Source organism: Oryzias latipes, chromosome 16 (genome assembly GCF_002234675.1).
Source record: "Oryzias latipes chromosome 16, ASM223467v1".
Lineage (NCBI taxonomy): Eukaryota > Metazoa > Chordata > Actinopteri > Beloniformes > Adrianichthyidae > Oryzias > Oryzias latipes.
The window spans coordinates 29,917,495-29,934,531 of record NC_019874.2 but is presented as its reverse complement, the minus strand read 5'-3'; the positions used below and the strand labels follow the sequence as shown (position 1 = coordinate 29,934,531).

At 40.7% G+C, this 17,037-nt stretch overlaps 1 protein-coding gene across 2 annotated transcripts in view; it reads right to left on the bottom strand.

The window, feature by feature from the left end:
• The window catches only part of znf385d (zinc finger protein 385D), a 112,557-nt gene that overhangs the window by 80,493 nt on the left and 15,027 nt on the right, over window positions 1-17,037 (bottom strand). For both annotated transcript variants that reach the window (XM_023964621.1, XM_023964620.1), the window contains exon 2: window positions 14,889-15,031. In XM_023964621.1, coding sequence (XP_023820389.1) covers window positions 14,889-15,031 — 143 coding nt within the window. The remainder of the gene's footprint in view (window positions 1-14,888; window positions 15,032-17,037) is intronic.

Here is a 17,037-nt window from a genome sequence, read left to right as displayed (position 1 = left end):
TTTTATATACTCCATCTGTTCTGTTCAAAATGTAGCACCTTCATTTAAAAAAATCTATTAAGGACTATTTCTAGTTCAATTAAATGTTTCTGACCCACCTTAGAATAAACAGAATGTGTAACTTTATTTGTACATTCACAACTGCAAAAAAAGAGAAAGATTTAAATAAATGAACATATTTGAAGCCTGGTAAATAAACAGTAGGGTTAAAAAAAAATGAAGCTGTCACCATGGCAACCGCACTGACTTTTGCTCAGTGTGGCTGCCAAAAGGCTTAAAAAGAAATCCTTGATTTATTTTGGTTGTTTTTAAAAAGACATGAAATAAGAAAGTTCTAAAGAAATGAGCAGTTTAAAAAAAAATGTGATGTTACAACGACTGTCCCTTTAAAAATAAAATAAAACCTCATCCTGAAAATTTCATCCTTTTGACAATTTTTTTTTTGGGGAGATTTTTGCACTTTTATAGTTTTTCGAAAACGGTCACACGACTTGAGGATCCTTCATAACCTCTGGTCCCATCAAAGCAGGACTGTGACGGTTTAAAAGCAGCGTGAAACTCATGGTTATCGTGGAACTGATGCCGACACGGAAACCATAAACTCAGGTTGCTAAGGAAAGTTGGAAAACTTACTATGAAGCGGAGACCCAAAAATGCAGGAACACATTCATTAGCCACAAACATGGAAAAATGTATATGGTTACCATGGAGACATCCTTTTTGCAGGGGGAGTTATTTTACATCATTTTTATAGTGTATGATCACAGCTGATTATTTCAGTCTTTCTTATCTTATTTATGACCTGTTTTATTATTTCTTTGCCGGTTCTAGATCAGTTAATTCTGTGAGTTTTTTTTTTTTTTTAACGCTGTGTCATTTTTACCAAAAAACAAACAAACTGCTGGACCAATGCTATTCAGAAAAACCAAACAACAACAATGATCAGCCAAATTTCTACTTGCAACTGATTTGGTTTGCTGACATGTTATGATAGATTAGACAGACTTTAAAGCTTCCTGAATCGGATGTGTTATGAAGAGAAAAAAAAATGTTTGTCTGCTGCGGAGCCCAAAAACTTAATAAAAACTCACAGAAAAATAGAACCAAACATTCAAAGAGCCGCCTGGGTACATTGTTTTGGTTTAGAATTGAGTTATTATGAACGTATTAGTTATTTACTGGAAATTAAGGGAGCTGCTTTATCAGGCCTGCCCAGCGTGGGTGTGAAACTCAGCGGGAAGCCTTTAGCAGCTATTGTTGGTAGTGCTGAAAAGATTGTATCTGAGGCTGCAGCAGTCATGGCGGTCCGCTGGTGAAGTGGGTTCCAAAGCAAAGGAAGACACACAAAGCAGAGAGAATGTTCTCCCTCTGTGCCGAACAGGCAGGAATGACATGGATTAGGAATTCCTGCAGCTGCATTCATCCGTCTTCCTCTCTGATCACTCGGATCCATTTGCGCTCCTTTATCTGAGCCCATTTTCACAGCAGGATTATTTTCACACCCCAGCCAGGATGTTTGGAGCCAAAAACACTGTTCTTACCACAGATTAGCCCACAACTGCTGAAAAAGTTTAATCCTAAACATGAATTTCTGATTACATCAGCCTGAATTCTTTCATATTATGTGATAAATTATGATTTTATTCAGAATATTGCACAAAATAAAACCTTTTTTTTTAAATATGGACTATCGTTAACGTGGTCTTGTGTCTCTGTACGTTGAATAAACTCTATGCCTTTGTGCCCAGTGACTGTATGTTTCTTCAGTTTTCACCTGCCCCAGGACAACATGTATGTCACATGTTCTAGCTATGCTCAAATTAATATACTGTGTCCTAATATAAAATAAATAAAAATGTGCCCTAGAAGAGCCATCAAATACTGTAATTATTTTCATGGTTTCTCCATCAGCGGACAGTTTAAATGATAGCCAGTGGAGATGTTTCCTCCACTTTGCAGGTGTTTCATCTCTGAACTTTTCTCCGGACTCTGAGGAGCGATCTGCGCATGGATCAAATGAGCTTCTCAGCATCATTTGCAAAATACCTTAAGCGGTGTTTGTGTTCATTAAGACGGTTAAAGTGACTGAGCTTTGGGTAAATGTTTGTTCTCTCATTACATTTTACTTTGCTTAACTTTTCAGATGAGAATCAGAGCCAGGAACTGAAGTTCTGCGTCAGAACTTAATGATGATGGCGTTTATTCCCAAACATAATCGCAGAAATAACACGTGCGCTCCTGGTTCAGAATCTCTCAAAGATCCTCCCAGAGCAAAGTGCTCACAGTGGCGTTTTAATTATGAATTATGAAATGTTTTCTAGGATATAGTTTCTGCAGAGCGGCTGCAGTTCATCAGAAATGCATCTCTGAGTTGCGGGCGGAACCAATGATGTGGAGAAACCCTGTCCTCTCTGTGTTACTGAGAGCTCTCTGTTTACATAATCTCCCGCTAGTTTACAGCCCTTCACAAACCCCAACCAAACATTAGTCGTCCAACGAAAGTGGCGAGCAACACCGGAGCTACCCAGCCGTGCAGTTTGGGTCCAGACGCCAGCTCAGACGAGGCAAACAGAGACATACGTGGATCCGCAGTTTTCTGCGTCACAAATACGATCTTTTAAAGGCACCATTTTTTGATCCACGATGATTTAGGTAAAGGAATACTCACAAATGCACTTTTGAGCTTAATGTTCTTAATATGTGTCCTCCATCATGAAAAAAAATGCTACAAGAACACGACAAAAAAAGCAAAAATATATTTTTCATCGGAGTGAATCTTTAACAGTAGTGAACACCCCCCCCCAACCCCGAGAAATGTTCACCTTCAGCAAAAACAACCGTTTCATGATTTGAAAATTAGGTTTTACATTCAAAACTGAATTTTGGAATTTTTCTGTCACTGTTGTTTTAACGACATGACTGCATGTTGATGTGAGGTGTAGTGGTAAAGATGCAAATGCTTTCTATGGTGGGGGAGCGATTTATCCTCAAATTGCTATGAACGCACACGGAGCAAAGACCTACAGATAGAACGTGAGAAGACTCAAAAAATACATTCAGCCACAGAGAGTGCAGAAAAAATGAAACTCTCTGAAAGAGGATGAAAGACTGACTTTATTTATGTGAAGGGGCATGTGTGAACCCTGCGCCATCTACCTTGAACAGCCAGCAACGCGACTGCCAAACTCTCCAGCACCACCGCCAACGTAACTCTTCTAAACATCCGCTCTCGCTCGAGCAAAGGCCATCTCCTCCTCGACGTCAAGTAGTGCCAAATGCAGACATGGCAGCAGCCAAATGACCTCACCTTGCTGAGCGATGCCAGTCCTCTGAGGTTTGCTTACATCGCGCAACCCCGTGTCCACAGCCATGGAGGAGGGCTCGCCATGACCCACCATGAGAGCTAGAGGATAGCGTCTTTGACTGTCCTTGGCTGACAGACTTTTGAGGTAAGTTTATGTCAGCTCCCTGGCCCTACACCAACGCTTGTTGTGACTCTACCTGCCCCCAAAGTAAAACTTCATATCAGCAACTCCCTAACCAAAGACTTAGTGTCCTGTCTGGGCAGCTTTGGTCTCCATCAATATATTAACTTTGCCAACCATACTAAGTCACATGTACTAGACCTGGTTTGCTGCTCAGGTGTTGCACCTGTGGACTGTAAACCAGATCCCTTCTTTGGATCATATCTTGTTATCTTTTCATGTCAACCTCTCATTTTCCAGAACAAATCTTCCACAACTTTACATAACTGTCCTGATAGTCTCTCCACTCCTAACGACTCAATCTCATGCAACAACTGAAACCTCCATAACCTGCTGGATATCTCGACCCACTTGAACCCAGGTCTGTCTTGTTTAATGTCTCTGCACCCTGGTTTAAGATAAGATAAGATAAGATATTCCTTTATTAGTCCCACGATGGGGAAATTTCCTTGTTGCGGCAGCAGAACAGGTACAGAGAGCAATATATTAAAAAAAAGAAAAAAAATTACTCCCAACTTCATACAATGTAAAGCTAAAGGACGTCAACTAGAAAGACTTCACACTATTCACAAGGACATGTATTGTAGCCGTATCCTCCGTTACAAAGACTCTATCTCCAAGACCAAAAGCAAATATTTCTCTGGTTAATAAACTCTAGAGGAAATTCAGGAACCCTCTTTTCCTTCTTCCACATACAACGACTTGCCCAAATTCACTCGTACTCCAAAGGAATTTTGCAACATCTTGGCAACATTTTTCTTTTCAAACAGTCTTTCACCAGCAACCTGAATCTATCTCATGTCCAAGGGCAATGCCACCAGTTCTTCTCGCCCCGCGTCACCAATTTTCTGCATTTACTTTACCATCAGTTGATCAAATCAGTGAACTTATTCACAAAGTCAAAACCTCTTCCTGCCAACTTGAACCAATCCCCACCGCTTTGGTCAAGGCTACAATCCCCTCCTTCCTCCCCTCATTACTACCATCATTTAAGACCAGAACCGCTCCTCCTGCTCTCAGATCAGCAGCGCTCACCTCCATACTCGAAAGACAGCATTCAAAGAGATCCAAGGTTTGTCCTTCCAAAGGACTTTTTCCAAAAGCTGCAAAAGCTTTTGTCAAACACCCAAAGCTGTTTTGTGTGAAAACCTTTTTCCAAACTAAACTCACATTCATGGTAACTTTTGTTGTACGGAAAAAGTCAGCTTTTACTTTAATGAAGAAACACAAAGATGAGGGAAAGTCTGGACTAAACAAAACAGAAAAGATCTGTACCCAGGTCAGTTCACCAGGTAACAGCAATGTGGCTTTCGATCACACAAAGAGGTCAGCTCTCATTCACTGCAATTTAAACCAGTTCAACTTCACACTAGAAAAAAACATATTTACTGTCAAATATGTTGGACAACTGACGGATGAATCCTCAAGTCTAGAATGACTGAATTGGGCCTTTTTCAGCCTTATGTCCTTTCTGTTTGTCTGTTCTCAGGAATTTTACGAAATGTTGTCCTGTGAAAGCTGAAAATGTAGTTTGTCATGTTCGATTTTTCAGTCTGGTCTGGACTGTAAAACAAAAAAATGTGCTTCATGAAGTTCTGTTTCCAGGTTTTATTCTCAAGAAAACGTTTGTTAAACAACTAAGCTGTCAAACGTAGTGATTATGGACAGTAATTAGGAATTGGACTGAACAACCCCTCCCTCTCCAAATAGGAAGTACCCACCGGTCCCAAATAGCTGAAATCCCATAGACTTCTAATGAGACATAAACACATTATGTTCGTCTGAAGAACCTTTCTCTCTCTACTTCCTTTTATTAACATGTTCTTGCTAATCCTAAATTTTTTCATGATATTTTTTCTGTAGTTCAAGTTATTCATGTCATCAAATGACCCATCAGATGCCTCAATGAAAGTAGGTGGCCTTGAGTTAAACGTTCGAAGCGTTTGATTGACAGATTCTCAACAGATTTGGCCTTCTAAGGTGATTATTACAGATAAGCGAGAGTGTTTGCCATAGAAATGAAGGCGGATCAATCATGGCTTACTGAGAACGTCTGGTTCCAACATGACGACAAACATATCATGGAAAAATTACAAGTGAATTGACTTCATTTGGTTAGAACTGGAACCAAGTCATTTTCTATGGATGACGTCACACGCGATCCGTCCAGTTATATTATACAGTCAATGGTAGAGATGCAGCAATACAACTTACTTGGGTCACGGTTCGATACATGTAAAGTAAAACAAAATACTTTTCTGTTTCACAATTTACAGTTTTCAATCTTGTTTCTCTTGGAGAAATTCAAGAGCATAACAATTTTAATACTGACTATATTGTAGAACAGGGTTGTTCCAACTTGTTTGAACCAAGCAACTGAAAATATAAAAAAAAGAGAAACTCTGTAGTCTGTCCCAGTCCCTCCAGGATCTTCCGTGAATTATTTGTAGAAGTTGTAGCACAAAGTGCTTGAAGTTTCTTAAAAGTTGTGATAATGTTCAACTAAAGGCTGTAGGAAGATGTTTGCAAACTTTTCTAACCAACTGTTGCATTTGATTTCTTGAGGGGAGGGACAATAATTCACTGCATCAGCTGGTACAGCTACTAGAGCAATAGGAAGATAGATTTTGTTTTTAAAGCATGTCGTTCACAACGGTGTACTCAACCAATGAGGATGTACCGTACAATTCGGTTTAAATATATAGCATGGACGCTTTCCCTGTCAAACTGTAACTCAACTGGATTGCATTGTCTAGGAGTTTAAAGTTTAAAATAACAATATGTACCAAATAATTTGATCAACTTGTTGCCATCTTTATTTTCCTATTTTACATGATCTTTTTTCATATTGCTTAATTCTTTTTTAAGTGACCTTTCACATATAATTTCTAAAATACGTGCCACCTTAGAAATGGATATATTTTGAATGCTAAAAAGAGAAAGTGGCTTAATAATAGCTGCACTTGAAATATTCACTGTGCCACTTGATAACCATTCCTATATTTACAATTACCCTTCAAAATGTATGAGACCAACAACAAAGTTTAGCCTGGGACGCATATAAAATAAGTGTGGTCAATGCAGCAGTGTGCATCTTGGAGTGAATTCCCATCCGGTTTTGTGCTTGGTTGCACTTAAAATATGCGTCAATATCATCAGCCTGTTTGTTTTTTAAAGGGAAAGGTGGGAGTTTAAACCTTGAATTTTAGACTAAAATGTATGTCCTCCCCATTAGATGCATCCTCGGTTCGTGACTCAGTACACAGAGCTGGATGAAGTCTTTATGCCTCAAAGCTATTCTTTCTGTTACACTTAATTGTGTTGACTGAAATAAAAGAGAGAGAAACAAAGGTTCCCCTCCGGCCAGAACGCCTCTCACATATTTGTCAGTCACTCATCCCAGAACGAGATTGCTCAAACTCCTACAAGAGGTTTTTGGGATGTTTCCCAGTTCATGCAGGTGTACACATGTTCTTCCGGCTCCGTCTTTCCTCCGTTCCCGCAGGCCTCACATGAAAAACATGTCCATTAATGCAAGAGTTGCCAAAGTCAAGTTGCCGCTGCGGTGTGTTAATGGAAGAACGGTCATCATCAGCTGCTCCTCCCAGCTAAAGAATAAGAAAGTGTAAATGTTTATTGAACCCTAGAGGCACCTCAGCAAACCAGATCTCATCTGAGGAGACGTGAAAAGTCTCCCTTCGGATGGGAAAATCGGCTCCGTCCACTTCTACGCCTCCAGCTGCTAATGAGCCGCTCGAGGAAAGACAGGACGCGAGTCTCGCCGCGTCCTCGCCTGGGTTCATTCGCCTCACATCCTCTGGGTTCATCACATGCCTTTGTTTACTTTGGAGCACAAAATCAAAAGGGCCACAGGGAAAACGTGAGAAAACACCAACAAACAAAGCGGAACCTCTGAAGGTTAAAGGAGGAATTTCTTCGAATCACAGCAAAGTGGAGAATCTGATTCTAGTTTCTTGGCTGCTTCAGCTCGTCTATGCCACGCTCACCTCTGAGTTCAGGATGTTAATTCAACTTCACAAAACAAAATTCTCCAAACATCAACAATCTAGGATAGTTCTTGGTCCCCTCATCGAGTCCAAACCCCAGTCATGATTGTTCTGCCGCTGTGCTTTACAACAGCTTCTCAGGGTCTGTTCTGCCTCGTCTCTGTTTCCCAGATGCAGATAATCATTTTCCAAAAGGTACATCTGTCCTGGGACTTCATTAACTTCTACCAGACTCTCATCTGTTTTCCAGAGTCTTTCCAGGCCGGTTAAGAACCCGCCTGATGACAGAAGAACCTCAAAACTGACATTAAAAACTCCTCCAAATTTGGAAAGATCATTGTGTTTTAAGGCTTAGGTCTGGTGCATCTCTTCCAGTCAATGTTTGTTCGAGTGTTTTTTATTTTTTATTATCATCTCCTTGTTTTCTATGTCAGGAAACAATTTTGGAAAAGAAGCTTTGAGTTCTGTTGCCTCCTCTTCATGAAAAAGTCTATAAACTGGTGTGAAATTGTGCAATTTTACTCCTCCCAGCACTTCTTGTACTATCGTTGAGAAAAAAACAAGAGGATTTGAAACAGGGTCTATGCTTCTATCTTGTTATTGTTCTATTTTTTAACTATTATATTCCTAAATGTGTTTTACCTGCATTTTTGTCTTGTTTATCTTTATTCAAACATAAAAAAAAAAAAAAAATCAAAAAATCTAAACCAACTAAAAAAAAATGGCCATATTTGTGTCAGTAAAAGGGTTGATTGTTGTTGTACATGTCAAAATCCCTTTCTGATCATGCTTTGATGTTTTTTATTATTATTATGATGATGCCCTCTTTATCCAAAATAAAAAAAAAAAAACCTGTGTTGTCTATGAGGACAAAGTTTCTGCAGAGCAGCAGTAGTTTATCAAAAACAGCAAACAATTTTGGAACTTGTAGCCGTACAGTTTAGATCCAGATTCCAGCTCAGACGAGGAACAATAAACGTTCATGGATCTATTTGTCTGCAAGTGGATGATCAGAATAGAGCGGAGCAGGGAGCCTGTAGTGTTTCAGTTGCTGCTGTCACAAAAAAAACCTTTTCCCAACGCCATGCTCTGATTCATCCCGATTTGAATAAAGAAATAGTCAAAAATGCAGTTTTAGTCCCAAATTTTTTTATGTATGTCTTCCATCATGACAAAAATGCTACAAGAACATCCGTGATCATCTGTTCTCTGTGCTTAGATGCAGTTTCCTGACACTTAAAACAGCAAAACAGTTTGTAAGTAGCGATTTGAGGACAATGTGAGGCTGAGTCACGTTTATTTCCTGGCCTCAGTGGTGTAGTTATCAGAGCAACAAGCCGTTCCCAAAGGGTGATAAAAGAACAGGTCAGGCATTAGCAGGAACCCTTTGTGCAATAAGAAAAAGAAAAAGTGTACTGTTTTCCTATTCCATGCCAGCTCTGAGGATTCACCATTTGTCACATTTTTACGTGTTCTCTGGATCCCAGCCAGCCTCAATCGCTGCCTTCCTGCTCAGTAGACTCGGCTCTTGAATTTCTGCCTCCCTATCCGCTGACCTGTGATTTCCTCTGGTTTGTGAGCCCTCCTCAGAGCTGACAGTCTGAATTGGTTTTTGCTGATTTGCTGGACATTATGCCTGCTTTAGGTATACAGTATAAACCTGAATCGCAATTATAAGGGTCAAATATTACTCAACTTTGTGGGCTGTATCACAGCAGGAGGCTCCAGAAAACCGGAAACACAAGCTTCATCTATCACTCTGGAGCCTTTTGTCCTTTTTGGGATTCAGCAGCTGATGCAGGTGTGAAGCAGCGAAAATGCTGAGCTTTGTTTTCGGAAAAACAAGCTTTGGTCTCATCGTTCTCTCTAAACTTCAGAGGTTTTCGTCTTAAAGATCCCAACTTTATTATTATTAAGACACAGTAATGCGCTGCTTGATGTTGTGATAGTCAAAGGCCTTTGCTGCCTGCTCATGGCTCAGTTCAAACTGCCCTTAGGGGTGGATACGGCCTGTCTGCTGGGGAAAAGTGGTCAAACCTTTACTGTTTGTGCAGGTGATGAAATATTAGGATGGTAGACCGCTCAGTTAACCCTTAGAGAGAAAATCTTCCTGCTGGTTTTTTACGGGCATGTTGCAGGTGACAGATCGTAGCGAACACTTCAGCCACCTTCACACTGGGCGCATGGCGCGCGTTCAAGATCAGGCTAAACGCGCGCTCTTGAACACATGTTTAGCCAATGTTTTTCACACTAGACGGGCAAGAAAAGGCTGTTTCTTCTTCTTTTTGCTTTTCTACTGTTTACCAGCACCTGTCCGCCACCCACAGTTGACAGAGGCTTGGACGGAAATGTCAAAACAGTGAAAAACTCTTTCTTTGCTCCAGGGTTTTTCTTTCACAGCTCTTTTCTGATCTATGAAAGACTTGGTGTCACAGAAATCCAGCCGGGCACAAACCGTAACTATTCATTTCTGATCAACTTTCAAGTGGTTGATTCTTACATGAAAAGGGGATGCCAGCCAAACGTTGCTGCCAAATCAAAGTCCCTGATTGGTTTAAAATTTCAACACGTGTTCAACTTGCGTATCGACGCATGGAGACAAAAGTTTATTTTAAAGCGGAAGCCTGAAACACGCATTTACTGTACACACGTTTACATTGACGTTTTTCTATCAGAAGTGGTTGTTTGGCCGCGTGTCGCCAATGGCGGTGTGAACGTAGCTTAATACAACCTGGCAGGGTGAAACAGGTGAGATGTGTTATCGGGAGTCTTCATGTTTTTAAACCCCTGAATCCTGCATCTGCACAAGGAGGCTGTTAGTGCTGTTGACGTGATACATGTGTGCTCTTTGCATGCGGCCTGACTGTTAGAAACAAAGAAATGAGACAATCAGAGTGTAAGGAGACATATGTATCACGTACACACCCACTGCATGTGAGTAAGGAGTAAGGAGCCAGTACTAATGACCAGAGTGAACCACTTCATGAGTGCAGGTAACTTCCATCAGCCTTACAAATACTTCACCACACATTTACCACACACATGACAATGGTACGTTCCATTTTCATGAGCTGTACGAGCCTCAAGGGAACTGCAAGACACGTCTCCTCTGAAGATGCGGCCGCTCCTCTCTACGACCCTCCATGAACCCAGGCAACCCAAAAACCTGCAGCACCTGTACGGGTCAACCCCTTTCCACGTGCATGTGACTAAGGCTTTATATCAACATGTATGATGACCCACTAAAGTCAGATCTCTTCTTATGAAAGCAGGATAAAAAAGGGTGCATAGTTAGTCCTGACGGAGTCTTTTCCTTTTGGGCCATAGTTTGTTTATCCTTTCTATCCAGCTCCAAAGAGTGAAGATGTCTGCACAGAGTAGATCTGGTTCCTTGAGTCTGAGCTCCTCAGGTTGGAGCTGCAGCTTTTAGAAAGGGCACATCATTCTGCTGCGATTAGGAGAAGATGAGCTCAGAAAGAACAAGAAGACTCTGTGATAAAGAGGAAGACGTGCTGGCTGAGAGACAAAGGCTTGCAGAGGGAGCAGTGCTGTGGGTGTTTGTGCAACACAGTGAGAGGTGATTAACGTGCACTAATCTAGTATCAGCTTTCCACTATTTGGAGTCTTCCCAGTGAATTACTGAGAGTCTGTTGAATAAAGATTAAAGAGGGGGGGGTGAAAGGATGCAGGAATCCCCGATTTTCTCACGACATTTTCAGAAGTCTGTCCTCTCCACGCGTAAACACTTTCTTCTACCAGAAACATCCAACATTTTACCTTTTTTCCCAGCAGACTTTTCACTGAGCTGTTTCCCAGAGTCTAAAGGCGTCGTTTCTTTTTTTCAGGACTCGTTGAGTTTTCTGATGACCCCACTGTTTGGGGCTTCGAGAAGCAGCCTTTTCTGCTCATAACTACGTTGAGAAAGGAAATCCATCGATCGCCGCGCCGCAACCTGGCAGGGTAAGTGCTCATCGGGAGAGTGCTCCATTTTAAACCAAGCTGCTCGCCAGTCCTGCATCCAGCCAGGTCTGAGCGGCGGCCAGCGCTCGTCGGGGCGCCTTTCACTGCGGTTAAACACGCTTCAGGAACGACAAATAAAAGACTACAGCACAGACTCTGCTGTAAAAATAACAAAAAGTAACCCAAAAAACGAACCAAAAAAGAAAAAGGTCATTTTTGTTAAATACTCATTTGATTGGATAAGATTTGCATTTTATTTAAAGACCCAGTCCAAAGAAATAAGTGTATGTTGTGTTTTTTTAACATGGTCTTGTAACATTTTCTCACGAAAGGAGGAGGAAATGTATGAAAGAATTTAAGATTAAACTTCTGAGTATTTGTTTAAATTCTTATCGTAGTGAATCAGGAGGAAGTTTAAAAAAAGGGGGGAATTTTTTTAATGAGCTCCTGCCGCTCTGCAAAAAAATGTCTCTTTAAAAAACGATTCTATTAGATTTTATTCTGGCTACAAACAGCATAAAAGGACACGAGTGAAACTGGGTTTTTGATTGTCTGCTGAACGGCCACATGCGACGTCTCCTAGTGTTTATACAGCGATCCCTCGTTACGTTCTAAAAAATAACGCATGATGGGGGAAATCTGCAAATTACCGTAGGTATCTCTTCGTAGAAAACGAAGACAGCAAAACTAAGATTAAAGAGGACACAAAAGAACATTTCTACTCCTGTTGCTGCCAAACTTTCGATTCTTACAGTTAGACATGAAAATGGTCCAGACCAAATAGTTCTGACCTGTTTAAAGTTTGAGAGCTGTTTGAGTTTTCTGGAAATGTGTGGAACTTCTAGACGCTTTCCTGGAGTTTTTCGTTTAAAATGTTTAAATTCTGAGGGCTGAAATGCAAAAGCTTCAGTCTTCAATCTTCTGGAATGGTTTTATTGATTGCATCTGACAGCTGCAGTGGGAGCATGCAAACAGCAGCTGCTCTGATGCAGATCAGCCTCTGAGCAAACACGGTGGCAGTGAAGCAACTCGCAGGGCAGAAGTGCAGAGCCGCCGCGTTTCTGCGCTCGGCTTGGACACTTCAGTGATGCTGCTGACTTCATCGATCCCGGAAGGGAACTTAAAACTTTATTTTGCGTTTATTCAAAAAGAACTGTAAAGTACAAATCTAAAGTCTCAGAAGGAAAGAAAGGATTCAAACAAATGTGGATTTAGGTCACGGAGGAACTGAAGAAGCTGAGCCGGTGGAGCTTGAAAGATAAAAACATGTAACAAAAATCCAGAATTTAGACACTTTTTATCACGTTGAATGTTTGTTAACAATCATAAGTCAGTATCTCCATCCGTTAAAGTATCTCAATAAAAAGACGACTTCCTAAAATTCAAAATGACCGTAAAGATCCCAAACGATCAAATAGTTGGATTACTGTCGTAGCTGGATAACTTTGTGGGTTTTTTGCATTTTAACTTCAAATTTTACAGATAGGGATCCAAAAAAGCAAAATACTTCGCTAAATGGAAAAAATCTGGGATATCAGAGAAACAAAAGATACCAACATCTACTCCACCCTTTTCTAAACTTTTCTTATTAGGGTCAGTACAGGAGCCTATCCTAGCTACCTTCAGATAAAGGTGAAGTTCACCGTGGACAGTTCTCCAGTCCATCAGGGCCACACAACCCCTCATCCACACCAAGAGACATTTAAGAATGAGTAATCAACCTATGAAGCACTCAAGTGTTATTCTCACTGTGAAGCAAGAGTGCTCACCACTACACGCCCCTGTCACAAGCATCTTCACCTAAAATCCAACAGATGGTCTCCCTTGAAGCATAAAGCTTTTTCTTTGCTGCAAGTGAACTCTGGCGCGGTTCACTACAGTGTGAATGCAGACAGACAGTCAAGCGGGACAAAGATCACAAACGCATGAGGAAAGAACTGATGATTGAAAGCATAAATTAGTCTTTTTACGCTCTTCCAAAAACACGAAAATCCCTCCCAGCCATCTTCTTCTTCTATTTCCTAATCTGTTCATGTGACTCTTTAGCTTTAGGTTGAAACATAAATCCCACACTTTGGGTCATGTTCTACAGCAGTGGTCCTGGTTCTGGTTCACGCAACAGTTGGTACCGGGCCAAGACAACTACTGGATTCTCTCCACCACATCCGACTCATTCATTCACTCCGTCACATGTCGAACCCCCCCCCCAAAGCTAGTAAAGTTAGCCAAAAATAAACATATTTTGAACATTTTGGGGGGGAAAGAGACGGAAAGGAATTCGAAGAACAGCCTACCACTTCAAAATAACAGAACTTCACCTTTAACAGACAAAAACTAGGAGTCTTTACTCCAAATATGGATTTATTGTGACAGCTGTTCCCACAGACTGTAATAATAATGCAGAAAATTCAGCATCTGACTGTCTAATGTTGTGAGGATGTTGCTAATAAAGTTGTCCAAACGGTGGATTTGTGTATGTTATTCAGCTTTTGGCATTTGCCGTCAGTGGTCGCCACAGCGAATCAGCTTTCACTGATTCACACCGTTGCTTTGGCAGAGATTTTTTACCCTGCCTGACACAACCCTGTATTTTATCCGGGCTGTGGACCGGCACAGGGAGACCCAGGCTCGGGCCTCATGTGGCTACATAGTTAGCCAGCATAGCGTGAAGGGTCTTTCCCAAAGACCCATATTGGATTCAGCTCATCGTGTCCCCTGAGAATCGAACCCTGACTTCCCATGTGCCAGTGCGGCACTTCTGAGCCGTTTTCAGTTTTGTTGTGTTTATCCGTCACACCTTGAAAGTCAGACGACGTCTGATTTTTTAGCTTTCACTGTGACAGTTATGGGTTGTAGGAAAATCTAGATAACATTACATGATATCTAGTGATCAAATAAAGTTTAAAGCAGCTGCAGATGTTTTACAGAGGATGAAAGTAAACTTTATCTTTATGGAAATGTTGTCTGACTTTTGTGGGACCACTGATCTATAGGTTTTCTGGACATGAGGCTGCAAAGCAAATGTTTGTTCTGCCTAAATGCAATAAAAGCAGCTGGTGTGTAAACAAGCTGCAGGGTAAGTGCACGTTAATCAGAAAAATCTCCTCTGCAGTTTTTTTCATTAGTGAAGAGCAACCAGCCCTGAATAAAGACGATTCTTGAAAGGGTCAAAGAAGTTCAGCAGTGACTGAAAGGATTTCCTGCAGGACATTTTCAGAGGCTTTGAAAGCACCACTTTCCTGAAATATCTGACACTTGTAAGATAATGTTTGATTAAAGAAACAGACACTGAGAGAACCTGGAGGCCTCTCCTGCAGGCAGCACAAAAAAGACGAGGCAGAGGGGGTCCAACGTCAAACGTGATATTCGTCAGGGGGACAGAGCCCGCCACACAGGAAAAAGCCGGCAGATTGCACGACCTTCTGAGGAAACTCACCGCGCTGAATCCTGGGAAGAGGCCGACAGCCGACGCCGTGTCCAACGGCATCGGCAGGAACTGCTTCATCCCCAGCGAGCTCTGGACAGCAGGCAGGGTTGGACGCACCAGGGCGGGCATGAGGCCACTCGGACATGTGTTGCCTGCAGGAGGGAGAGCAAAGGCAGCATGTTGAGCCGCAGACGACAGCAGGAACGGCGCTCCGGCCAAAATGTGACGGCTCACATCCCAGTGAACCCACCATCCCACTGCACTCCATCCTCTTTAGTTCGGATATGTGTTTATAAAAATGCCATTCAGAATTCACCCTGATACACATGAGGAGCCTCCAAAATCTCCAGTTAAAGTGGATCAATTTACATTTTAACATAAAGGATTAACATCAAGCCACAGCACAAGTATCAGGAGTTCCTTCTTTAAAAAAATTAAAAAGGTGCAACATAAATGACACAGGTACTAATAAATATAATATTGCATTTTCAAATATTCTGCATTTTTTGTAAACATTTTTATTTGATTTGCATCCTTTAAAGAGATTTGTTATATTCAAAGCTGTCATGAATGTTCTACAATAAAATCACAAACTCAGTTTAAGTTTTACACAAAAGGTCTTTTTTTATATAATTGATCTGGGGGTTTTTTCAGAATAAGTTAAGAAATTGTTGATCCTACTTCAAAACTAAAGTTTGACAGCTACGTTTGGTTTATGAGGAAGAGAAATATATGTTTACCTTTAATAGTAAAACAAAAAAAAAGCTTTAAAGAGCTGCAGTTTTAAGATTTTTGTGGTTAAGAGTAAATAATTGAGTCCACTGTGGAATATCCTGCTTTTGTTGTTCATATATTTGATGTAAATAAACTCTATAAATAAAAGAATATTAATCAGAGGTAGGATTTAAAGGAGGACTAAACCATTAGCAAAAACAATAAGGAGGTATGAGATTTATTAAAAACAAAAATGTCAGTTTTACATTTACTTTGTTCATGAAAATAGAATTTTTTTAAGTGTCAAGTATGTGTTTAATGTTTTTTTGTTTTTTGCCATGTTTACCACATCCCATTGCATGATAATTCCACCACCGTGCCCGGCAGTTACTGAGGTGTTATTCTGGTTTGTCCTGCTCTCACTCACACTTTAAAGGTCTCAGCGGTGAAGACGGCGGGAAAATTTCGTCTGATGGCATTTCCATGAAGATTTCGCTGCACTTTTTGCCACGGTGGCTCCGCACTGGAACCGACTTTGGAAAATATCCTTTTGAAGGTGTTTTACAGGCAAAAGCGGAGGCAGTTTTTCCATCACAGAGACGGGCTTTTGTCTGTGAGGCTTCCTTCATCATTTCCTCATCACATCACAGATGGAAGAGCCCGATTTGCGACATCCTTTGATTTTTAATCGTCTCCAGTTAGAAAGTATTTCTTTTTAATTGCCGAAATAACCGAGGATTTATCCGTTTGTTTTATACATTTAATTGCTTTTTAATGTGCCAACAATTCTAAAAAAAAAAAAAAAAAACAATTTAACAATAAAACCTTCTTGCAGTAAACAAGAAGATGAGAAAATCACCAGTTTGACACAAATTCAATGGAAGGTTGTGATTTATAAGCAACAAAAAAACAATTTTTAGTTAAAGAAAAGTTAATTATGGGATGTCCTTGAGATTAGCATTTTGCAAAAGAAACACCACAAGAGAAAACATGGAAACTGGTTTGCACATTACTAACACGGAAAGCAAAGCTGAAGAAGAATTACATAGAAAGACTTTTATGTAAGCTGGAAAAATGGCTAAAAATGTTTGATTCTTTTTCTTTAAACTTTGGCAAAAGCAGACCAAAAAGATCAAAGAGGAGCCAGGAGACCAAAGTCAAAGCAATGCAGCCTTAAATAGCAGCTTTTCCATCCCACAAATGCCCGAAAGCTTGATCAAAATTCTAGAAATGTGGACATTTCGTAATTAACCCGTTTTTATTAAATCTAATGGGAAAATTCATAACTAAGAATCCAGACCGTAAAAAGGTTTAAGCATTTGTTAGCAGGTCAGTTTGCAATCCCATTCCAATCACCTTCTACTCTACTCTTCTAAAAGTCATTTTCTAGGACATAGTGTCTGCAGAGCGGCAGGAGGCATCATCCCTTTGTTTACCCTCTCTC